Source organism: Gastrolobium bilobum, unplaced genomic scaffold (assembly GCF_033153095.1).
Source record: "Gastrolobium bilobum isolate Gb01-03AN ecotype WA unplaced genomic scaffold, APGP_CSIRO_Gbil_v1 utg41169, whole genome shotgun sequence".
NCBI lineage: Eukaryota > Viridiplantae > Streptophyta > Magnoliopsida > Fabales > Fabaceae > Gastrolobium > Gastrolobium bilobum.
This window is the reverse complement of record NW_026897122.1, coordinates 123,279-149,807: the sequence shown is the minus strand read 5'-3', so window position 1 is coordinate 149,807 and position 26,529 is coordinate 123,279. Positions and strand designations below refer to the sequence as shown.

Here is a 26,529-nt window from a genome sequence, read left to right as displayed (position 1 = left end):
AAAAAAAAAAGTCAGAAGCTTTCTCTACATTTAAAATTTTCAAAGCTCGTGTGGAGAATGAGACAGGAAGGATGATTCAAACATTTCGCACGGATCACGTTGGTGAATATTGCTCAAAAGAATTTGAAGCTTTCTGTGAAGAACATGGCATCCGAAAAGAGCTTACAACAGCATATACACCACAACAAAACGGTGTGTCAGAGAGGAAGAATAGAACCATCATCAACATGGTTATAAGCTTGTTGGCAAGAGGAAGAGTTCCAAAGACGTTGTGGTCAGAAACAGTAAATTGGAGTATTCATGTCTTCACAGAAGTCCAACCTTTACAGTTTGAAATATGGCGCCAGAAGAGGCTTGGAGTGGGAGAAAATCAAATGTGGATCACTTTAGAATTTCTGGATGCATTGCATATGCTCATGTCCCAGATCAGAAAAGGAAGAAACTTGAAGACAAGGCTGAAAAATGTGTCTTTCTAAGTGTAAGTAATACATCTAAAGCATATAAATTATTTAATTCACTAACAAAAAAAATTGTGGTTAGCAGGGATGTTGTTTTTGATGAAAAAAACACTTGGCATTGGAATATTCAGCATCCTACCCAAGTTCTTTATGATATTGATTCTGAACAAGAGCAAATTTCAGCATCTAGTTTGCCTGAAAATTCATCCACTGCAACTTCTTCAGTCAGTCAATCATCACCAACAGTAGCTGGAGTCAACGAAGAAGGAACTCAATCTCTTTATCGTGTTAGAAGAAGGCCTGCTTGGATGGAAGATTATGAGGTAACTGGAATTGAAGATTCAATTACTCACTTTGTCTTATTTTCAGAATGCAATCCCGTGACTTTTGAGAGTGCTGTCAAAGAAGAAAAATGGCGAAAAACAATGGATGCTGAAATTGATGCAATTGAGAGGAATGATACTTGGGAGCTAACTGATCTTCCAAATGAACACAAAACCATTGGTGTAAAGGGGGTGTTCAAAACAAAGTTAAAGAAAAATGGTGAAATTGACAAGCACAAAGCACGCTTGGTTGTCAAGGGGTACAAGCAACAATATGTGGTTGATTATACAGAAGTTTTTTCTCCTGTTGCGAGACATGATACAATCAGGTTGGTGGTTGCATTGGCTGCACAAAATTCTTGGCCTATTTACTAGCTAGATGTCAAATTGACATTCTTGCATGGGTACTTGGAGGAACAAATATTTATTGAACAACCCCCTGGTTATGAGAAGGTTGGAAATGAGCATAAAGTTTACAAATTGAAAAAGACACTTTATGGACTAAAACAAGCCCCCCCTGAGCTTGGTATAGTCGCATTGAGTCTTATTTTCTTAAGGTTGGTTTTATAAAGTGTCCTTATGAACATACATTTTTTGTTAAGATTGGTGATGAAGGAAAAATGCTTATTGTTTGCTTATATGTAGATGATCTTATATTCACTGGAAATTGTGATATTATGTTTGAAGAATTTAAAAAGTCTATGATGAATGAGTTTGAAATGACTGATCTTGGTATGATGCATTACTTTCTTGGCATAAGTGTAGCACAATCAAGTGATGGAATTTTTATTTCTCAAAATAAATATCTAAAAGATATTCTAGACAGATTTTAGATGAAGGATTGTAATCCTGTGCACACTCCAGTTGAATGTGGCTTGAAGCTACACAAAGATCATGGAGGAAAGAAGGTTGACAACACCTTCAACAAACAAATTATGGGAAGCTTGATGTAGCTCACTGTAACAAGGCCAGACATAATGTATTCTGTGAGTTTAATTAGCAGGTATATGGAGAATCCTACAGAAATGCATTTGTTGGCTGTCAAGAGAATCCTTCGCTAATTGCAAGGAACAAGAAATTTCGGGATATTTTACAAGAAGCATGTAAAATCTGATTTAATGGGATTTACTGACAGTGATTATGTAGGAGATCAAGACGACAGGAAGAGCACATCAGGTTATGTTTTTATGATTGGTACAGGTGCTATTTCTTGGGCATCGAAGAAGCAACCAATTGTCACTTTGTCAAGCACAAGTTGAATTTGTTGCTACTACAGCTTGTGCATGCCAAGCCATTTGGCTGAGGAGAATTCTTGAGGAGCTTCAATTCAAGCAACTTGAAGCTACTAAAATTATGTGTGATAATAATTCATCAATTAGATTATCCAAGAATCTTGTGCTACATGGAAGAAGCAAGCACATTGATGTGAAGTTTTATTTTTTAAGAGATCTTTGTAATGATGGAGCTATTAATTTAATCTACTGCAGGAGTGACGATCAGATTGCTGATATATTCACTAAAGCTCTCAAGATTGAGTCATTTGTGAAGTTAAGAAGATTATTAGGTTTCTGTATACTTTAAACTAATTGTTAGCAAACATCAGTTTAAGGGAGAGAATGTTAAAATGTCTCTTTAATTTCTTGTGTCAGTTAAAATATTGAAGAGTCAATTGTCTCTTGGTTTTTTTATGTGAGTTATGAAGTTAAATTGTTATGTTTATTAGGGGTATAATGACTGATGTTATGAGTAGTTAATTAGTGATATTATGAGACTCTTGATTAGCTTTCTAATGAGTCTCTTCATTAGTGTATTGAAGAAATATGAAGCATTCCCTTTTCAGTATTTTTTATGTGTTTCAATTTTAGAGTCTCAATATTCTATCATAAATAAGTTTATCATTTAACCCTTTATGATTTCAAAGTTTCAATTACAACTCATTATATAGTCAATATATATATATATATATATATATATATATATATATATATATATATATATCACATAAATTCCTTGTTGTCTTTTTTTCAGTAAACACGCTTGTTGTCTTTTCATATAAAAAATTTAATTTTTGCTATTTTTTATTTTATATAACTATGATATTATCAAATAACCTTTTAATAAAATTAATTTTTAATGATTAAATTTAAAAAATAATTAAAATTATATATTTTTAAATTATTTTTTTAAAAAAATATTTGAAAAAATATTTAAAATTAAAAATATTATTTAATATAAATTAAAGATATATTATATAAATAAATTATTTATGTTAGATTTATTTGTTATATAATTTTATAATTATATCAGATAAAATTAAAATAATATTGACTTAAATTTATTTTCATGATAAAATAAATGATTTTTAGGAATTTATTTGATTAAATGCATTAGTTATTTGAATCTCTTAAATATTTTTTAATTTTATTTTTAATTATAACTTTTATTGATACTATTATACTAATATAGAATACAAAAAAGAAAAAGATTTTTTTTTTACATTTATAAGATCCAATTTATAGTATTATTGACTAAAATTAAATTTTAAAATTAAAAATAATTTTAATTTAAAGTAATTATTCATATTTATGAATATATTTTAAAATTAAATTGTATTTAAATAAGTGGGTCATGTTTGTGTCAAAAAAATTAACCCAATTTCAAACTCGTGTCATATTAGTGTTGAATGTATCTATGTTCTTGTAAAATCCGTATTGTGTTGACCCGAATTTCCACCTCTAATATTTAATAATATATTATCACATTACTTAATAAATTTAGCATTTCATACAATTATTTGTCAGCACAAAATGGAATGGTATTATAAAAGGGTTCATTTTTTATGTAGTTATTGCAGATAAGTTATATTCAGTAAGCCCAATACGACGTCGTTTTGGACGGAAATTATACTATTTTTGTAATTTTAATTTATTTCAGGATTATTATAGTCTTTATAATTATAATTTTCTAATCTTTCAATTTCAAAATGACATTGTTTTAAAAGTAAATGCAGATAACTTATCTGCATTAATTGTAGAAATATTTTTCTGATTATAAAAATATCTTAGACTGAGTATGCATCAACATGAAATGTAACATGGTGACATAAAATTTGTGTAAGTCCCATTGTTATTAATTAAAATAATAAAATAAAGACAAATAATGTTATGTAGAGTGCAAGCAAGTTATTCCGCACCCAATAAAATTCCGAAGTTTTAAGCAAGTTGTTGGCCCAGTGAGGTCCAGCTTTGGGCATCAAATAAGAGTTTCATGCCTTTGTTGTGTCTTGACTCTTGATACTTGAATCCACCTTCCTCCTCGTTCAATTCTTTCACTCTCGGGAATTATGATGAAAGAGATAACACAACTGCATTCCTAGAGAACAAAGGGCCTGGACCTCTGGCAGATTTAGGGTCCACGAAATCAGCCTTCTGAAAGCAGCAGAATGGAGGCAAACATTACCCGGGACCAATTTGATTATGACCACATACATCTATATCAGTATTGCAAGCTCAGTCATGGTAATCTTCTGGCGAAAATTCTGAATCAAACTCTCTGTTTTTTTGAATATTTTTTAGGCTTAGCTTTGCTGCAACCAAGACGGGTCGCTATATCTCCCCTCTCTAGTCCCAACCAGTGGTCCACAAGTACAATACTTAAAACATAACATAACAAGCCCTTTGATTTGCTAATTCTTTTAACCATGATCATGGTCCTTCTCAAGTTGCACATGCCTTCACTAAGTCTGTACGTTTCAGACCCCATAGTCATGTTGGGATCCAGCATGTCAAAATAATATGTTACTTCTTCCACTGTGGGTCTCACTTTTATTTGGGGCTGAAAACCCATTTGAATAAGGATTTTCAAAGTTCAAAACAAGTGGTGTACTTTATTACAAAATTTAATGTGTACCTGTCACTTTAGATGAATTAGAATCTTCGAGTAATTCTTTAATAGAGTGAGTCTATATAAGTTAATTAAATTATGTCATTTTTTTTATGAAAAATATTATATTTATAAATTTTTTGTTTACAAACTACATTAAGTATGATCGATCATACTTCAATCAAGAGTCTAGTCTATGACCAGTCATACTTAATATAATTTGTAAACGGATTTTTTTTATTTTTTATATGTGAAATTTATATTAAATGCAATATTAAACTTATCACAAAATAAATGTGACTTGTTAATTTATTTATTATTTAAGTTGACCAGCGTACTAAAAATCATCTTCTACGTAAGCAAAACTAATGATAGCCAGCAAACATATAAAACCCGAAAACCGGAAAGAAATGTGGAGGGAACAGTGACATCAAAATTTTTATCAAAATGTTACGCCAAATAGTGTTATTTTCCAATATGTCACGTGAACAAGTTTGTTAGAAACCATAGCGAACTCAATTTGTTGATGTGTTACGTTTTTTGTGGACACCAAGGTCATTACTTTGGATAGCGAACTTGGTTGCAATTTGATATTTGTGCTTGCAACCAAGTTCGTTAACTTAGGTAGCGAATTTGGTGTCTATCAGAAATATGACATATCAGCAAACTGAATTTATTACAGTGCCTAACAAATTTGTTCACGTGACATATGAAGAAATAATACTGTTAGGATGATATTTGGATAAAAAACTTGACGAAGAGTGATATTTTGATCACTGTTCCATAAAGTAAGAGGTGGACCGGTGATATTGGTCACCAACGACACTACGCAATCATGGCTCCTTTGAGTTGGGTGTGTCCTTATTGCTTTGTCAATTGACTAAGCTCATAGCTACTAAGTGTGCTTTATTAGTTTAATAGTTTAATCTCACGTGCCATATACAAATGGCATGAGCATAAGCATTCTTTTCTTCAATTAAAGGAAATGGAACACCGATTAAATTGCCATATTTTTTTAAAAAAATTGTTTAAATAACACGTAAATAGTTTTTTTTTTTTTCAGAGTGAGATGCATCCAAATTTGCTATCAGCAAACTTGGTTAGACCACGTGATATATTTTCATTAGCATAATAAATTCACTATTAGTTATAGTGAATTTGGTTAGGCCATGTGACATATTTTCATTAGCATACCAAGTTCGTTATTAGTCATAGCAAATTTGGTAAGACCACGTGACATGTTCTCATTAGCATACCAAGTTCACTATCAGTCATAACGAATTTAGTTCAGTCAGTTTTTTGTTTACAAAATGTTCATGTGTTATGAAATTATAGGTGACGAAATTTTCTACGACCGTTAGTGAATCTAATAGAGATGTGTCACGTGACCTAATTAAGTTCGCTATGACTGGTAGAAAACTTAGATACGTGACACTCTAATAAAATATATTGTTTCGTATGACATTTGAGAAAAAAAAATTGAAAAAGTGTTAAGTCACTGTTCCCATAAAAGTGTATTTGGTTCATGAACTCAAATCCTAGGATTCATTTTATGATTAATTTACTCATCTTGCGTTTCAGAAATTCAAAAATTAACTTCACACGAATATTCCTTCTTCCACAACTATCTTCTTTCGAATATGATATGCAGTTCTTTTTTTTTTTTTTGGCTCTTTAAGTGGAACGTGCATTTTAGTTCGACTTTGCATCATGAGATTCTGTAGCCACTTATTGGGAAGACATTGAAATGAAAATCCAAAATTGCTAGTGTTCCATTGAGCACTACGTTAGTGATTAGTTTCTGATTCGAACAACACATGATACTCTCAAATTTTATATTGATCATCAGCTATATTTACAATCTACACAGATCACATTGTCATTTAGATTATGGATCATTAACAATATTCATAATATATATAACATAGCACTAGTCTGGATTTTTTTAAAAAATAAACACAAAAGATTAAGAGGAGTGAGACTACTCATATTCAAGGCTAATTCATGTCACAAGCTTCAACAAACATTTACTCTGATGAAAACCAAGTTATTCTGTTGTCTTCCTTTAATAAAGAATATTTTGCGAAGTCTTACCGTAATTGAATGATACCTTCTTTTTTCTATTTATTTATTTATTTTGTAACGAAGGAAGCTTATGATAGAAAAAAGACTATAGAGTAAGGTACAAGAAAGCGGTCTACCCCGAAATAAGCACTTTGAAAGAGACTTTGATGTCATTCTTTTCTTTTTATATTGGCCTTGACTCTAAAAAGTGACATTAAAGTTTATACTCCTATTTTTCATAAAATAGATTAATTCGAACCGTTATCAACAACGACAACCATATTGTTAATATTTAAGTGGTAGTTTTATTAAAAAACTAGATTATCTTTTAGGCATAATCAATGTTAGTCATCCCTAGTGGTATAAATGGGCTAAATCGGGTTAAACTTTAGTTTAAATAGATCATATTTATTTAAAATATTTTAGACATGATATAATATCTTAGTCTTATATAAGCTCAAATTTTAAGTATGTTCTGACCTATATTTAAGAAACAAAAAGTTTGGTCTAAATCTATTAACCTATTTAAACTTAGGTTTATATTTATCTCATTTTACATGAAATAAACAATTTTTCTATACACACAAAAGAGAGGTGAGTCCTATCACTCTTTTTTTCTTTCATCTTACATGTAGGTCCCATTTATAATTTTATTTCTACAACATGAGGTAACTTCTTTCCTACAACATAAGAAAAGTATTTTCCTTAAACTTATTAGATATTCAATAATTAAAATAATACTACTTGATATTCAAAATCATTAAAATAATAATTTTATTTAAAATAAAAATATAATATAGACTAACATGTAGACTTATAGGTCACTTCTTGTAAAAGACTATAACTTGCTTTCTAAATGTTTTTATTTTTCAAAAGTTTGAATCTATTTAATTTTATTAGATATAGTAGGATAAGGCTTGCATGATGTAGGTTGGGTCGTAGGCTTCTAATAGGCTGCTGGTCCATTTACACCATTAGTCAGATGAACTGGTTAGTTAAAACTTAGAAGTAGGGATGTGTATAGGTTGAATTGAACTGATTTTTTTGAAAAATTTAACCGAATTGGTTTAAATCAATTCGATTCAAAGAACCAAACTGTTTTTTTTATCCGAAATAAGCTCGGTTCGGTTCCAAAACGGTTCAGGTCGGTTCAAAACAGTTTGGACCGATTCGAAAATGGTTCAAGCCGATTCAAAAATGGTTCAGTTTGGATCAAACTTATTCTAAAAAGAGAATAAAAAATAAAAAATTAAAGAAATAAATAATAAAAATAAAGATAAAATTAAAAGAAGCTATTAAATAAATAAAAAAGGGAAAAAAAAGAAGAGAAAAAGAAAAAAAATAATTTAATTCATGAAGCGGTTCTCAAAAATTAATTCGATTCATGAACTTATTCTTTAAAAATTAATTATTTTAATTGCAGTTTAATTTAATTTTTAATTCAATTATTTTTTTGATTTTTTTCACACTCCTATTTAGAAGTGCCTAATTTGTGGAGGGGTCATGATATTAATAATTTAATACATCAAATTGACACATGTTACAGTCACTTTCTGCTAAGTGTAAATCATTGATCAAGATCCCAGCACTTTCTAGGGTCAAAACGGAAGGAATAGTACCATTGATTTCTAGAACATGCACTAGGGATCCTTGGAAAAGAACAAAGTTCGGTCACTGCTCTTTTTTTTTTTTTTTTTTGTAAACAGTCACTGCTCTTTTGCCTCTTCCGAATTTTGATGAATGATATTTGCAAGAGGCCAACCTTTCCAGGACTAAGGTAGCAACACATGATACTTTCTCGTCAACAAGAACAGGGACCAAAGTTTGTGTCCACCTAAACATTGTGGGCAGCAAGGTCGGTCCACTGATTGCGTTTGTTGTGTTGAGCACAATACTATAATCTGCGAGCACTTGTCAATTTTGCATCCACTAATATAAGTGCTGAGTGAGTTTAATAGCAATCTCCCACATTGAGCAACAAATTATTATTAATTCAAAAAAGTTTAATAAATTATATTTACAAATTTTTTATTTATAAATTATATTATGTATTTTTGAAAATATATTTTTAGCCAAATCTATTACTAAAAATATATAATATAATTTGTAAAAAATTTGTAATATAACATTTTTCCAGTAAAAACATCTGTAATATTTTTAAGAATGTTGTTCACATGACATTTAACTGAGAGCGTTAGAATTGTCTCTAACGGCATGGGACATTGACCATATTGATAAGTTTGTGACTAAAAAATACCAGAATGTCTCACTTTAATGAAATTTTATTAAAATGTCACGTCATATTTTCGCTATATCACCCAGCAAGAATGGACTGGATATGTGATAGCTGTTGAAAATAATCAAGTATGAGTTGTAAAGAAGTACCACATAGACTAGACATAGACCAAGTGATGACCATATAAGTGTGAAAGACCCATAAACCTGCAGCCTTAAGGTTTTGGGTTAAGATGTGGTGTCGGCCCACTTATTATGGTTTGTCATTTGGCCCATTGGTGGATGTATCCTTTGCAAAGGGTTTTGGGCTCCCTCATTCCATTTCCCAACAGTGGTATCAAGAGCCAGGTTGAGAGTTAAACACGTGAGGGAATTGAGTTGTGAAAAAAAGAGTAAAGTGAAGAGTCATGGCCACAGATTCTAATTTTGTGCAAGCAGCCATTCCACGTTTCGATGGTCATTATGATCATTGGAGCATGTTGATGGAGAATTTCCTTCGATCCAAGGAATATTGGGATGTAGTTACCAATGGTGTTGTTGAACCAGCACTAGCAGAAGGAGCTCAGTTGACAGCAGCACAATGAGCAGCTCATGAAGCAGTAAAGTTGAAGGATTTGAAGGCGAAGAATTATCTCTTCCAGGCCATTGACTGTTCTATCTTGGAAACCATTCTTTCCAAAGAAACTTCCAAGGATATTTGGGACTCCATGAAAAAGAAGTATCAAGGCTCTGCAAGAGCAAAGAGGCAGCAGCTTCAAGCTTTACGCTTGGAATTCGAAACACTTCGAATGAAGTCGGGAGAATCAATTGCAGATTATTTCTCTCGCGTGATGACCATTGTCAATAAAATGCGAATTCATGGAGGCAGGATAGAAGAAATAACTGTCATAGAAAAAATTCTTCGATCATTAACAGCAAAATTTAACTTTGTTGTTTGTGCTATAGAAGAATCTAAAGATATAGATGATTTGTCACTTGATGAATTGCAGAGTTCATTGGTGGTGCATGAACAGAAGTTCAAACAGAAAGACACATATGAGCAAGCATTAAAGGCTTCTACCGATACTCGTTCCAACAATTTTCAAGGAAGGGGTAGAGGTAGAGGCAGAGGTAGAGACAGAGGCAGAGGCAGAGGAAGGTCCACTAATTTCAGAGCCAATAATGATCAATTTCAAGGCAGAGGCAGAGGAGGAGCCCCTGATAAATCCAAGGTAGAATGTTTCAGGTGTCATAAATTTGGTCATTATCAATCTGAATGTTATACTAAGCTGCCAAATAGCAAAGAAAAAGAAGAAAGTTCAAACTTTGCAGAAAAGGAGGAAGGTGAAACCTTATTGATGGTTGCTAAAGATGAAAAGCAAATTGAGCCAGATGTTTGGTATGTGGATACTGGTTGTAGCAACCACATGAGTGGTAGTAAGTCTTCTTTCTCTCATCTGAATGAAAATTTTCAATCTACTGTGAGTTTTGGTGATCATTCTACTGTGAAAGTAATGGGAAAAGGTGACATTAAAATAAAAACCAAGAATGGTTTTGTGGAAACAATATCTAATGTATTGTATGTTCCTGATTTGAAAAGTAATTTATTGAGTGCTGGCCAATTACAAGAAAAGGGTTATGTGATCACTATTAAAAATGGTGTTTGTGAAATATATGATTCTGTTAGAGGTGCTATTGCTGTTATTCAGATGAGTTCAAACAGATTGTTTCCATTAAAGATTGAAGGAATCCAATCTAGTTTAATGGCTGAAATGAAAGATCCTTCATGGTTGTGGCATTTTCGCTATGGCCATTTGAGCTTTGGTGGGTTGAAGACGCTCCAACAGAAAAATATGGTGACAGGCCTCCCTCAAATCACAATTCCTCATTTCTTAGTATGTGAAGAATGTGTTGCTAGCAAACAACATCGTTCTGAATTTGCAAAAGGGAACTCATGGAGAGCAAAGGGAATTTTGCAATTGGTGCATTCAGACATTTGTGGTCCAATAAATCCAATTTCTAATGGAGGTAAAAAATATTTAATTACCTTCATTGATGATTTTTCTAGAAAAACGTGGGTTTATTTTTTACAGGAAAAGTCAGAAGCTTTCTCTACATTTAAAAATTTCAAAGCTCGTGTGGAGAATGAGACAGGAAGGATGATTCAGACACTTCGCACAGATCGTGGTGGTGAATATTGCTCAAAAGAATTTGAAGCTTTTTGTGAAGAACATGGCATCCGAAAAGAGCTTACAACTGCGTATACACCACAACAAAATGGTGTATCAGAGAGGAAGAATAGAACCATCCTCAACATGGTTAGAAGCTTGTTGGTAAGAGGAAGAGTTCCAAAGACGTTTTGGCCAGAAGCAGTAAACTGGTGCATTCATGTCTTAAACAGAAGTCCAACCTTTGCAGTTCGAAATATGACGCCAGAAGAGGCTTGGAGTGGGAGAAAACCAAATGTGGATCACTTTAGAATTTTTGGATGCATTGCATATGCTCATGTCCCGGAACAGAAAAGAAAAAAACTTGATGACAAGGCTGGAAAATGTGTCTTTCTAGGTGTAAGTGATACATCTAAAGCATATAAATTATTTAATCCACTGACGAAAAAAATTGTGGTTAGCAGGGATGTTGTTTTTGACGAAGAAAACACTTGGGATTGGAATATGCAGCAGCCTACCGAAGTTCTTTGTGATATTGATTCTGAACAAGAGCAAATTTCAGCATCTAGTATGCCTGAAAATTCGTCCATTGCAACTTCTTCAGCTAGTCAATCCTCACCAACAGTAGTTGGAGTTAACGAAGAAGAAACTCAATCTCTTCGTCGTGTTAGAAGAAGGCCTACTTGGATGGAAGATTATGAGGTAACTGGAATTGAAGATCCAATTACTCACTTTGCTTTATCTTCAGAATGTGATCCCGTGACTTTTGAGAGTGCTGTCAAAGAAGAAAAATGGCGAAAAGCAATGGATGCTGAAATTGATGCAATTGAGAGGAATGATACTTGGGAGTTAACTGATCTTCCAAATGGACACAAAATCATTGGTGTGAAGTGGGTGTTTAAAACAAAGTTAAAGGAAAATGGTGAAATTGACAAGCACAAAGCACGCTTGGTTGTCAAGGGGTACAAGCAACAATATGGGATTGATTATACAGAAGTTTTTTCTCCTGTTGCGAGACATGATACAATCAGGTTGGTGGTTGCATTGGCTGCACAAAATTCTTGGCCTATTTACCAGCTAGATGTCAAATCAGCATTCTTGCATGGGTACTTAAAGGAACAAATATTTATTGAACAACCCCCTGGTTATGAGAAAGTTGGAAATGAGCATAAAGTTTACAAATTGAAAAAGGCACTTTATGGACTAAAACAAGCCCCTCGAGCTTGGTATAGTCGCATTGAGTCTTATTTTCTTAAGGCTGGTTTTATAAAGTGTCCTTATGAACATACACTCTTTGTTAAGATTGGTGATGAAGGAAAAATGCTTATTGTTTGCTTATATGTAGATGATCTTATATTCACTGGAAATTGTGATGTTATGTTTGAAGAATTTAAAAAGTCTATGATGAATGAGTTTGAAATGATTGATCTTGGTATGATGCATTACTTTCTTGGCATAAGTGTAGCACAATCAAGTGATGGAATTTTTATTTCTCAAAATAAATATGTGGAAGATATTCTAGACAGGTTTCAGATGAAGGATTGTAATCCTGTGCACACTCCAGTTGAATGTGGCTTGAAGTTACATAAAGATCATGGAGGAAAGAAGGTTGACAGCACCTTCTACAAACAAATTGTGGGAAGTTTGATGTATCTCACTGCAACAAGACCAGACATAATGTATTCTGTGAGTTTAATTAGCAGGTATATGGAAAATCCTACAGAAATACATTTGTTGGCTGCCAAGAGAATCCTTCGCTACTTGCAAGGAACAAGAACTTTCAGGATATTTTACAAGAAGGGTGTAAAATCTGATTTAGTGGGATTTACTGACAGTGATTATGCAGGAGATCAAGATGACAGGAAGAGCACATCAGGTTATGTTTTTATGATTGGTACAGGTGCTATTTCTTGGGCATCGAAGAAGCAACCAATTGTCACTTTATCAAGCACAGAAGCTGAATTTGTTGCTGCTACAGCTTGTGCATGCCAAGCCATTTGGCTAAGGAGAATTCTTGAAGAACTTCACTTCAAGCAAGAAGGAGCAACTTTAATTTATTGTGACAATAATTCTGCAATTAAATTGTCAAAGAATCCAATTTTACATGGGAGAAGCAAGCATATAGATGTGAAGTATCATTTCTTAAGGGATCTTACAAAGGCTGGTATAATTGATCTTATTTTTTGTAGAAGTGAGGATCAAGTTGCTGATTTGTTTACAAAGCCTCTCAAATATGTTGCGTTTCAAAAGCTCAGGGGATTACTTGGCATATGTTCCATGGAGAAAGTCAAAGGATTTGGAGTAAACTGAATTTTTCAAGAACATCAGTTTAAGGGAAGGAATGTTAGAGTCTCTTTGTTTTTTGTCCGTTAGAAAATTCAATGGTCTTTTAAGTTTGATGTAACGGCCATGTGCTGCACTAAAGTTGTTTGATGAGTCTTAACGGTATCATAATGGGTCAGTTTTGGGTAGTATAATGAGTCATTAAGTTAGAGTTTATTTGGGTGTAATGTGTCTCTTAATGTTATGTTTTTCAGTTTTAGTTTCTGATTTATATTAAGTTTGAGTCAGTTTATGAAATTTGTATTCCCTCTTCAAACATTGTGAGTTATATTTCTGCATCTTAATTTTTCTCCAACAGTGGTATCAGATCCAATGATCTGGGCTGGGCCAAGTGTGTTTGGAAGGCCTCTGCAGAAGGCTAGTGTGACCCTAATATTTGAAGAGAAAAAAAAAAGACTTCCGCAGAAGTTGACCTTAGAGTAAGAATGATATTGGGTCTCACACTTGAGGGAGGATGTTGAAAATAATCAAGTATGAGTTGTAAAGAAGTACCACATAGACTAGACATAGACCAAGTGATGACCATATAAGTGTGAAAGACCCATAAACCTGCAGCCTTAAGGTTTTGGGTTAAGATGTGGTGTCGGCCCACTTATTATGGTTTGTCATTTGGCCCATTGGTGGATGTATCCTTTGCAAAGGGTTTTGGGCTCCCTCATTCCATTTCCCAACAATAGCGTTTGTATGGTCAACCATTTTAGTTGAGTAGCCCAACGAGAATGATAGAAATATGCTGACACGTGACAAAAAGTTCATGCATTCTCTTTGGGCAGTCCAGCAAGATTAGTCACTGAATAGCTTTTGCAGAGAATAACTGTACTTTTATCACGTGTCAGCATCCTATCATTGAGCTGCCAAGCTAGAATGGTTGATGATGTCAGATCTATTCTCACGAGATGACGTAGAATGTGACATTTATTTTGTAAAATAAAATTTCCTGACGTAACAATGACAAAATCGTCATTGTCCGCCTTATTGTCAAAACGAACACACCTGTCTCGCATGAACAGTAACAGTAACAGGTCTAACACCCTCTTACTGCAACCAAAAACCAATGATTCAATGAATCAACGTTTCCATGGAATTATTAGCTCACAACTGTACTGTCTTGTCACATTTACAAGTAACATAACTTATATTATTTTATTCTCATGAAGAAATGAGACCTACACTTTTATTTTTTTTGGTCAACTCCCGTTCTTTCTTTAAAATGACACAACTTTACATCCTTTAAAACGACACACACTCTACCCTTACAAGTAAGACACCTGATTCTTAATAATGACTCGTTCCAAACTAGAACTTGACTCTCATTTTTTTATCTTCAAAACTTAAAAAAAACAGTAACGCTAGTCCCTATATGGGGCCTTTTTTTATCTTTAAAACTCAAGCAGTGGCTTTAGTCATTAAGGATCAATTATGTAGTTTTGTCCCGCTGCTTCCTCTGAACGACAATTAAGCCTGAGCCGTCAATCAATCAAAACTAAAAAAAAAAAAAAAAAACCGATAAACCAAAATATTATACGAAAACAAAGACGACCTTGGAGTTTATATTACATTATATTATTATCATATACAGAGTGAATTACGTCATAATACCAATAAAAAATTTATCTGTTTCTAAGAATTTTATTACGGAAAGATTTATACTTACAAATGTTTTATTTATAAACTTTTATAAATTATGTTATATATTTTCAAAAATACACTAAACTACACTGTATACTTTCAAAAATATATAGTATAATTTATAAAAATTTATAAAAAAAAATTATAAACGAATCATTATCCTTTGATTACATTATTTATCAAGTTATCTAACATTGCATTAAAGTCGAGAACAGTGACCTAATTGTTATATTTTTAAAAAAAATTTATTAATATATCTTTCGAATGTTATTTTTTACCACACTGTAATATTTATAGCAAACTTAAATGAGGAGAGATATTTTTATTATCAAAATTTTTTATTACCAACTTACTACCTATCTAATCACCGTTAGATTAACATTTTCTCTCTCTTCAAAAACTTTTTAACATTCTTTCTCTTTGATCCAATGATGATTTGATGGGTAGTAAGTTAGTAGTGAAAATTTTTGACAGTTAGAATACCCCACTCAACTTAAATAAGCTATGTAATGTTTGCTAGACTTAATGTTTGAAAATTAATTTCAGAATTGATTTCTCTCTCTGCCCGACTCATGTGAGCCTGGTGCACCAAATATTTGCTCGTAATGTTTATAGCAAACTTAAATACATCACGTGACACATTATCAAATTTGCTATTAATAATAACAAATTTGATTCAGTCAACTTTTTCTTTTTTTTGCGAAGTGTACACAGTGTTGCGAAATTATAAGTAACAAAATTCATTATCACTAATAACAAACTTGATATGTTAATAAAAATGTGACACGTACTCTAACCAAATTCATTATAATTGATAACGAACTTGGACATGCAGGAGTCCGATAAAAAGTACCGTCGCGTGTCATTTAGAAAATTTTTTTTGAGAAAGTGCGACGTTTAGGTCACTGTTCGTTAAAGCCCACCGATCGGTCATCCTCGATCAGTTGGAGATCAAAAGCTGCAATGACCTGAGACCAATTGTGAAATTTTCAGGAATGAACTCCATTGCTGAATGCAGCAGAGTAAACTTTTAGATCAAACTGCCCAATTGGAAATGTAAAGGACTTATTATTTTATTAGAGATATAATATAAAACGTTATAATATAGAATGACTGATTATTATTATTTTTTAAATGTAATATAAAATTATTCATTATCTCAGTCCAATAACTCTTGAGTTTTGGCACACAAAAAAAATTAAACAATACATAAAGCTTCCATTTATTTTTTTAAATCCATCCAAAGAAACCAATAAGCCTTGTCATTACACTTTCGGTTAATGGCATGTGAATTGAATCAGAGCATGAAATATATCGATTCAACGGAGATGAAGAAAGCATGATAGAGTCAAAGAAGGTAGTGATATGGACCAATGCTCTAAGGTATCCGTGCAAGTCTCATTTGAACCGAGGATGCTAAGGAGGAGGTGTTTAAGGGCTACTAAGATGAATAAGTATGGAATAACAGAGTAACATTAATGGATTAAGTATGAAGAAGATTAATAGTGAAATAACCAATATCTCTTTATATAGGAGGAGATTGGAAATTACCTCCGAGTGGGCAAAGTTTGATTCATAATCGTTTGGGCCACACTAGGTGTAAGATTGTGTAACACATGACGTATAAATGATTATGCATACATTGGGCCACATTAGATGTAAGACTGTGTAACACACATAAGAGTCATATGTTCAAGGTGCCAATTGGTGGTGGTGGTGGTATTACCTAGCAGCTATTTGAGCTAGTTGTACTGAACCATCCGATCGGACCAGAATAACATAGTATCATAATGATCTAGAATTTAATCCTTACTGCATACTTTTTTAATAATAAAAGTAAATTTCAATACTTAACTTCATGCTTCAAACCTAAATGAGGTAGCCCAAATGAACCACTTGTGAAACGTGTTAAAAAGTACAATATAAAAATAGCGTAACTTGAATTTCAACCCAAATGAAAATCGAGTGCGGAGAGGCGTTAAAAATATAATATAGAACTGCGTAACTTAAACTGGTTCATCAAATATTTGTAAGTAAAAACCACATAAAAATGCAGAATGATAATTTTAGAAATTGAAGGTAGATGGTACGTAAGTTTACTCTTCAGGAAACTAAATCATTGGAACTAAAGAATAGAGATGAGTGCTGAGAGGAGTCTTTGGACGAGACAACTTGCAAAAACGGAAATCTAGAATTTTCTCTCCCAAGCAGCATTACTTTAGCTTGTCGATCTTATTGAAAATATCATCAGGGTATGCATCATAGACTGGAGAAAAATGTTCAGAACAAATACTCGACCACAGAACTAGGCCACGGAACTTGGAGCCTCACCATGCATTCAGCATAATCAAATTCCACAGGTGCTCCATCAATCTTACAACTTACTGGCTTCTCTGATGCAAATACCCTCATTTCCCCATGTCCTCTCAGTTCAATTCTAGCCAAATTTTCCTCTTCATCAAATTCTATAGACAGAATTGAGCCCCCTGAATTCAGCATGTTTACCAATCCAATTGGAGCAAATTGAATTGATTTTTTGGGTAAGACCACCACTGGAGAAACTGTCAAAAGCTCAAAACCAAAAGGCTCAAGTGAAACTTCTACACTCTCTGCACACTTTAGGAGCTTCAACTTGTCATCCTTAAACATGTACACAGCAAATACATCTACCCCTTTGGTGCAGATTGGGTGCTTCCCTTTGCTCCATTCAATGTCTTCAGGACTTGCAAAGCAGGTCACAGAGTGTGAACAATCAGAGGCACTCTTGTTTCGCCTAGTCTCACGGCACCACCCTCCTCCTTGGCAATTAAACAGACCCAAAACCCCAGTATACTGTTAGCAGAAAAAGAAACACAAGAATCAGAATATTGGTTTACAAATTGTTGAGGAAATTGGCATCAATAATATGAAAAGGCACACAGGTTATGTCTTTACTTTGTTGAGGTTCCAAATTTTTAGCATTGTTTTCCCATCATGTAAAGGGTCTTCAAATAAGCAGTCCCTGGTAGGAAGTGCATAGTGCTGACACCGCAAAATGGTGCCATCGGGTAGAATCAGCTTCTTAAGCAACTTGAAGTTGTGCTTTCCAACAGAGTCGCTTACATAAATTGGTCCACCAGAGATGGCACGAGCAGAAGCATGGAATTCAGCACAAGCATGATCAGATTGGAACATGTCCCAATCTGGGTGTATGAAATTTCCCATCCACAAGCTATTGTAGGCACAGTGCACCATGTGACATCCTTGCAGCCAATACGTACCGTTTGGATCTCCAGCTGGGTCCTTGCACCAAAAATCATCACCTGCATGAATGTATCACAATCCACAAGGAATGAATATCTATAAAGTATAAACATTACACAAACATATTTAAAAACCGATGAAAGTTTGCCTCTTATTTATACAACCAAGTGGCTAGTGAAAGTCCTAAGACATACCAACTCGTCCAAGTGATATGGTTTCTGTACCGAGGAACATGAAGTCGTTGCACTGCTGCATGCTAGAAATGACACCATTGCCTTTGAAATGTTTCCTCACGGTAGCAGTGAGCGCATTGTAATATGCTTTGGCGAGTTCAACACGTCCACCATATTCCTCCGATAGCATCTCTAGAATCTGCCACATGCAAAAATACTAATTAGTACTCTGAAATGATTTCTGTTTCTGATTCTTACTATTATGGATTCCGATTTTTGTCCGTTAATTTTGTGAATAGAAAATTAAACCCCGAGTAATAAGTCCAGCTTTCAGCGTGAATGAGAGATCGAAGCCATGTCCATGGAACCAAAAGCAACAATGTTATAGATGAGAAAACACATAAAATAGAGAGAAATAGATGAAAGAAAGTAAAAAATTTGACTTCTATTAACCTTAAGCTCAAAGAGGGGGCGAATCGGAGCAGTGATAGAATTGTTCCTTTACAACTGAAATGTCATGAGTTCTAATTCAGAAAACAGCATCTTTGCAATTATACAAGGATAAGACTATTTTCTTCACCTCACACTCGCTAGTCGGTGTAAAGTCCCGTTCTAGAATTGGTTTGTTAACATTACGTACGGCATAAGCGCAGTTACAATCACAAAATTGAATTAAATACGGATACACTTTTTCGTTATTATTTGTAAACGTGTTTAATTAAAATCAACTTCGTGCTTAAAACAATCCCCACAATGTGATTATAACTTAACTACATGTGGAATTCTTATTGTAAGTCTTACTTCCGCCATACCTTAATACCATAATGTACCAAGTAGTCCGCTTAGACCACCAGGGCTTAAAACTCACTTTTAATGTTCTTAAACGCTAAACGTATACACTCTTTATTCATTTAAGAAATTAATATACTACTCTTATGGTCTCCATTTGTCCAATATATTATATTATTTTTCATTAGCTACGCGTGGGTTCAAACCGCGCTCAAATCGGAACACCGTAGCTCAAGTTACGCATTTTCTAAAAAAATAGGTGCTGAAATTTCCAGGACTCTCACGCTCATAGCGTGAGTCTCACGCTCATAGTGTGAGCGGTCAGAGGGGTTGACGCTCATAGCGTGAGTCTCACGCTCATAGCGTCAAACCTACTGCTGGTTGGCGCTCATAGCGTGAACTTGACGCCAAGAGCGCCACAGTTCTGGAGCAAGGACCAAGAGCAAGGACCAAAATAGGGCAATCTGACCTATCTATGGTATTCTACCCATAACTTGAGTTATACTCATCCAAATTACACAATCTTGGTCTCTATGGAAAGCTAAGAAAAATATCTACAACTTGCATTAAGACACAAGGGTCCAAATCTATCATATAGGATACGAAAATTGGACAACAAGACAGGATATCTTTACTTTTACTTGGATTTTCAACCTAAAGGTCTTCTTTCACCTAATTGACATCATAAAATCTTTTCAATAAGTGGTTCTTAGTTCTTGCAAGGTACATATACATCAAAAGAAACATGCATACCATTTCCTCATATACATATATCCTATAATTACAACATTACATCATTGCAACATGTCTTAATTACAAATCATGGGACTTAGCTACAAAATACTATGACCAATTCCTTGGTTCCCATCAACAAAAGAGACACCAAAGGAGATGAGCATAGGCTAAGTCCATCAGAATAAAACATGACATACACATAACAATTCGAAATGGCATGCAACTCAAAATGTCCAGCTATCAGGTACAATCTACTCATGCTTCTTGCCTCGATCAACCTCACCTCTATCAGTACCTGAAATGATGCCCCACAACACGGGGTGAGATATACAAATATATCACAGTAAACCTAGGACCCTTGGAGATCACTTCACCCTAAGGTTCACTTCCAATGTACATATAATCATAACAGTTTAACACATTCTTATCCATAACCATTACATGGACTTCCAAGAGAGATCCACGAAGGGTTGTTTCTCTTAGGCTCTTACCACATGGAGATCCACATAGGGTTGTTTCCATGGAAAGTCCTTACCTCAATCTAGGAACCCCCAAGAGAGATCCACATAGGGCTGTTTCTCTTAGGCTCTAACCACATGGAGATCCACATAGGGCTGTTTCCAAGGGAAGTTCCTACCAATCATCCTCATCATGGTTCTATCAATTATTACCTCAATCAACATTTACATCTATCAACCATTCCTCAATTACTCTTAAACAATCAAACCTCAATCAATTATCATTAAGCAATCATACTAATTTTCAATGCATGAATCAATGCATGAGCATGCAACAACTATCATCATTACATATCACACCTCATAAACCATTCCTCCTCAATGGAGTATGGTGGAACATTCAAGGGATCAACCCCAAGGTCCAAAGGTTTACCTTGCTCTTGAACTTTCCTCAATGCTTTGCTTTCCTCAATTGACACAACCACAAGGATTGGTCATTCCAATTGGTCCACTTGCTTCAATCCTAACCATACAAGTAGGGTTGTGCATGGGTCAGGTCGGGTCAGGTTTTTGTCCGACTCGACCCAACTTGGTTTTTATAGGTCAGGTATTTTGACCTGACCCGCTTTAATTTGATCCAAGTCAGGTCTGACTTGGATTGGATGTTGTTGAACTAGTTCAGAACCAGTTTGGATCTGACCTGACTTGGTTTCTGAAGTAGGTCTGACTTGGTTTCTGAACTGGGTCAAATCTGACCTGACCCGTTTTTGACTTGGTTTTCTCACAAAATTTTGTCGAAATTTTTACGTTGCAAAAGACGAAAATTTCGTCACAAAATTATTTTTTTGTCGAAATTTTTACAAAAAAAAATTTTCTATTGAAATTTAGTTTCCGACAACAGTTTTGACGAAAATAATTTCTTCCATCAAATGTTTTAAACGAAAAAAGAATTTTGTCAAAAAATTTGACGGAATGTTTTTCGGTCAAAATTTCGATGGGAATGTGTTCTGACGAAAATTTTGACGGAAATTATTTCGAGGGAAATGTTTCATTTGAAACTTTCGACGAAATTTAGATTCTCTAAAGAATTTTCACAGAATATTTTTTTCGTCAAAATGTTTTTTTTGTCAAAAAAATTCACAGGGGTTGGAACAATCAAAACCAAGGGGACCATTCAGTTTATGGATGGGTACTCTTCTTGTTTCAAGTGTGGTAGTAACTGTAACATCCCCGTCTCGAGCCGGTTCAATTAACATATATATGATACTAAACAGAAACAGTGAAAGACTTAACTTACGAAAATACGAGCTAACTTTTTCTTTTTCTTTAATCCTTTTTCACATGATATATCACATTACATACTTCTTCCAGTTTAATTCTTATTTGACGGAGACAAAAATCGGACAGAGTGACATCTATAAATCGAACAAATGGGGATTTGCAAATCCCACTCTCAACGTATCCTTATAAACAGTTTATACAATATATGATTTTAGAAATACCAGATATCCATATAGGACCATATACCCATCCATGGGGCATGCACAACTTGGCTCTGTGCCACTATGTCTAACAGCATGCAAATCCAACATGTAATCATATAATTAAATACTACATCATAATATAAACATGCCTGAATACACAATTGTACATGCATCAAAGCGAAAAATATGTACAGAACATATACAAGCCATACACAAAGTAACGAATCAGACATCATGATCCAACAAAATAAATGGAATACTAATGCAAATCACAATCCTCCAAAATAATGGTAGCAGACTGCTACCCAAAATTTCGGTCAGCGATGCACTCTATCCACGGGTTGTATCCCTGCCCCGTGTAGGCTCTCCGGCAATATGTGCACCTGAAATGATATCCCAAACGTGGTGAGATAACAAATCTCGATAAGCTCCAGGTTTATAGAGAATTCTCCATACCCCTGGGCCAACTCCTGCATGAGAGTCAGATACAGAGTATACAAAATATCATATAACAGATATCATAATAGAACAAAACATATATATACATATCTTGTCAGAGGCGTACGCAGTCATTCCCAAGGGAGGACCCCAAGCGGAAATCAACACACGTATTCCCAAGGTAGGACCCCAAGCGGAACCAGAACATATCAGAGGTGTACACAGTCAGTCTTGAGGGAGGACCTCAAGCAGACATCAGTGCACATACAATCAATGGCCAAAGATCAATACATAAATCACATCAGAACAAATCATATCATGTTATCAAATAGCTCTATATGAATGCATCTATACAAAGCATCAAATACAATCATACAATCCAACCATAGTCTACTAACCATGGTGGAGCACTCAGGTAGGAAAAGACTCATTAAACATAGAGCTTAACTTTTGAAGCTTTACCAATTTGCTCATTTGTACCACAAGTTAGCTATTTAGCTCCAAGGAAATCCAAAGACGATTAGTCCCTAGGCACACCTAGAGAAAGAATCTGAAACAAAACACAATAAAATATGCCATGTAATTACAAGACATACACTTTATTATTTACTTTTATTTCTTTACATTTATGCCAATCCTATGCCAATTCACAAGTCAAGACCTTAATTTCTTAAACTCATTATTTAAAGCATTTACGGATGATTACTCGCAACACAAGCAACCACCTTGTTTCACATTTACATTAGAATGGCCCAACTTAAGCTTCTAAAATACCTTTTACCACCTTTATCAATTCCTAGCCCCCAAAATCATACAATGGCTGAAGCCAAAACCAGTTTTCTTTTTTGCTTAATCATATTAGGCCATGAGTGAGTGGTTCATTGTTCAACAAATTTCCACATAATTTCACATATTCACCTAGTCTTAGGATAGTCGCAAAAGACCTTCAGAACACTCATTACCACTCTTAGCATCTTAAAACCTATTTTTTCCAATTTATGGCAGAGTACCCATTACAAAAGAGCTATAAGATTTCTCTCTATCTAGTGCCTAAACCCAAGCTTAGCCATCTATATAAATTATTTTACGCATAAAAGTGTTCTCACTTTGCGAAACAGTAACTCCGAATGTATACCTCCTTTGAAAATGGCTAAAACTCATTTTAAGGCCATGCAAATAAGATACCTTATTTTCTTTTTTATTTCACCAAAGTGAAGGTTCATACACCTTAGAATATTATTCCACGCATAAAAGTATGCTCGCTTTGCAAAACAGTAACTCCTAGCACATACCTCATTTGAAAATGGCTATAATCACATATAAGACCCAAAGAAGGAACTTATTCATTTTTCTTTTTATCTAACCCAACTAAAGGTTTAAATATCTAATCATATGGTCCTTAGACCATATAAGTGCTCACTAGCACAAACAAGCACTCTTAAAACATACTTCTTTTGTAAACGGCTAAGAGGCACATAAAGAAAACCATGTCAATTTCATGATTCCAATGTTTTAGTCCAACTTTCGATACATGACTTAGCCTTCTTTAATTCATTAATTAAGTCTACAAATAACCTCAGCCCCTATTTCAAAGACACTAGGTCGATACACATATAAAGAGGAAAACAAGATTTCATTTCATTTTTCAATCATTGAATCATTGTCCAATCAATTCCAATGCATGTAAGAGTTATCTTAACCTCATTAAATCCTTATAAATTCACTTCCACACCCTTTGTCATGTCTAGGGAAGATTTACCTTGATTTAAATCTCGCTAAAATCTTGAAACCTACAACCATTTCATCACTTAATTCATCATAGTTTTAATTCTACTTTTAAGATTCCTCTTGGACAATTTTACGAACACTTGGTAGGCATATTTTTACACCCCATGGCTGAACCATATTGGCTTCTTCAAAGATCAGTTACAAATTTTATTCACAACCAAACTTTCTTTGACAACCTCACCACCATAATCAATTCTAAATCATACTCATTTCCATCAAATTTAATTTGAGAATAAAAAGATTTCCCACAAAATAATACTCATGAAAATAAATCATGAAGATTAAGAATCTAGCCAAAGGAAATAGGGCATCTTACCTTGAATAACTTTTAGGGTGTGTTTGGTTGGAGGATTTTGATGAGATAGATAGGAAAATGGAGAAGTGGGATTGTATGATCACCTTGTTTGGTTGAAGGGTTTTATAAATTTATCTACCTAAATGATTGTTCTAGCTAACCCATTTGCATATGATTCTGATCAATATAGCAGGCCATATAATCCCAATTGATAGGTGGTATTACAAGTTATCTACATAAGTGATATTGCAAGATGACAAGCGTACCCTTCAAAAAATTGATATAATAACAGATCCATCAGCTTGCACAGCTGTGTATGAGAAAGCTAAAGTCAAGGACAAGAAACTCTGCATCTATAAGGATGCGTTCCACACACTACTTGAGGGTGAACCTGATGAAACTATATTTCACGTGCTTGGTGATATTATATCTTGGCTTTATGAGCATAGCAACAGAAAACATAAATATTAAGCACCTTGTTATATGAGTTTGCTACAAAACAAATATTAATGTTCAATAAGACACTTAAGTTTACATGTTTTATTGGAGGAACTGGTATGGTATATGAAGTCAGGACAATCAATCAAATTTCCACTTTAATGTTCAATGCTTGAATAACAATTTACAAGTGTATGGCTGCCAGTATTTAAAAATACAAACTTAAGTTTACATGTTTTAAAATAGGTTTATTTTTGTAATATTAACTTTTTTTCTCATCTATATTTTACCTACAGTCAAACATAGACTTTATAAATGTTACCTAATTTTTCCGGTAAATTTTTTTCCAACCAAACAACTTTTTTTAACATTTTCCTACCAAACTCACTTTCCCCCCATTTCTCTATCAATAACATTTCCCTATCATTCATAAAATTTCTCCTCAACTAAACGCCCCCCATAAGCACTCAAAGGATTAATCTCCAAGCAAAGAATCACTAAAAAATTCAACATATTTCCATGGAGATGAATAGTACCGCGAGCTGCCATGGAGGGAATTTCTCACTCAATATTACTTCCCAAGGTGAAAAGAGCTATGGGTTTTCTTTATAAGGACCTAAGGAGCAACTTTCATGTTGGGACTTTTTGAATTTTATGAGTGTAAGATGGTGAAAAGAAGAAGAAAAGGAAGACCACACTATACCCAACTCATGCGGCTGTCACGGTCTGCATATGGAGGGATGAAGGAAGTTGGAGTTATGTTTTCTCTCTCCTAATGTCATTTAAGTAGGAAACATAGAATATGTGTGTTTTACCTACTTAATTTACACTACTTACACTTAATCTTACAAACTTAATATATATTACACTTTTTTGTCCTAAAATAACTTATTTGGCATAAATTGGATTTTTTTTTCTCATTTTTGAGTTCTACCGGTTGCTACACAGCAGTACAAAATACCGGCAAAAGACATTGTTCATGACCTGGTCATGATTACAGTCAAAATACTCGAAATCACGTTATGAATCTAATTATGACATTTAAATCTTTAAATTAAATCTTTAATTAAGATTTACCCGATGGGAGTCATTATAGTAACTACCAACAACCTACTCTTGTTCCGGGAGGTGACCTTGCAAAGGTGCAAAGGTGCAACGGGAAGCTTGCGTGATTTCTTCCTCCACCATCTCTACAGCCAAGTCTATGAGCCCTCAACCCAGTTTGCCATCAAGCCTTGTGACTAAATAAGGTACTGCATTTCATGTTGATGGTAGTATTTGTTGGATACTTGACTTTGGTGCCTCGGATCACATGACAGGTAATCCAACATTATTTTGTTCCTATAATCCATGCTATGGGAATTCTCGGGTCAAAATAGCATATGGAAATTTTTCTCAAGTTGTAGGGAAAGGGTTAAACTCTCCGAGAAGATTGTGTTAAATTTTGTCCTACATGTTCCTAATTTAGCATGCAATCTCATTTCTGTTAGTAAGCTGACAACAAAACTTACTTGTGTTGCAAAAATTTTGGTGCATGGTTGTGTTTTAAGGAACAGGAATAAGAGAGAATAATTGGCAGTGCTAAAAAAGAAGGAGGACTCTGCATT

General features: G+C 34.1%; 1 protein-coding gene across 1 annotated transcript; it reads right to left on the bottom strand.

The window, feature by feature from the left end:
• Nucleotides 1-17,361: 17,361 nt before the first annotated feature.
• On the bottom strand, nt 17,362-19,307 carry LOC133304367 (galactinol--sucrose galactosyltransferase-like). The gene is made up of 4 exons (XM_061504397.1): nt 19,299-19,307; nt 18,519-18,696; nt 18,016-18,383; nt 17,362-17,913 (listed from the first exon to the last, which is right to left on the bottom strand). The coding sequence occupies exons 1-4, from the start codon at nt 19,305-19,307 to the stop codon at nt 17,362-17,364; spliced, it is 1,107 nt and encodes a 368-aa protein (XP_061360381.1).
• Between the last annotated feature and the right edge of the window lie 7,222 nt (nt 19,308-26,529).

What these genes read in the sequence shown, in the direction of transcription:
- LOC133304367 (XM_061504397.1), bottom strand. An exon ending in CATATCACTTGGACGAGTTG is followed by an intron (nt 18,384 to 18,518) that starts GTATGTCTTAGG and finishes ACATTCATGCAG; the next exon opens with GTGATGATTTTTGGTGCAAG. An exon ending in AAATTTGGAACCTCAACAAA is followed by an intron (nt 17,914 to 18,015) that starts GTAAAGACATAA and finishes TTCTGCTAACAG; the next exon opens with TATACTGGGGTTTTGGGTCT.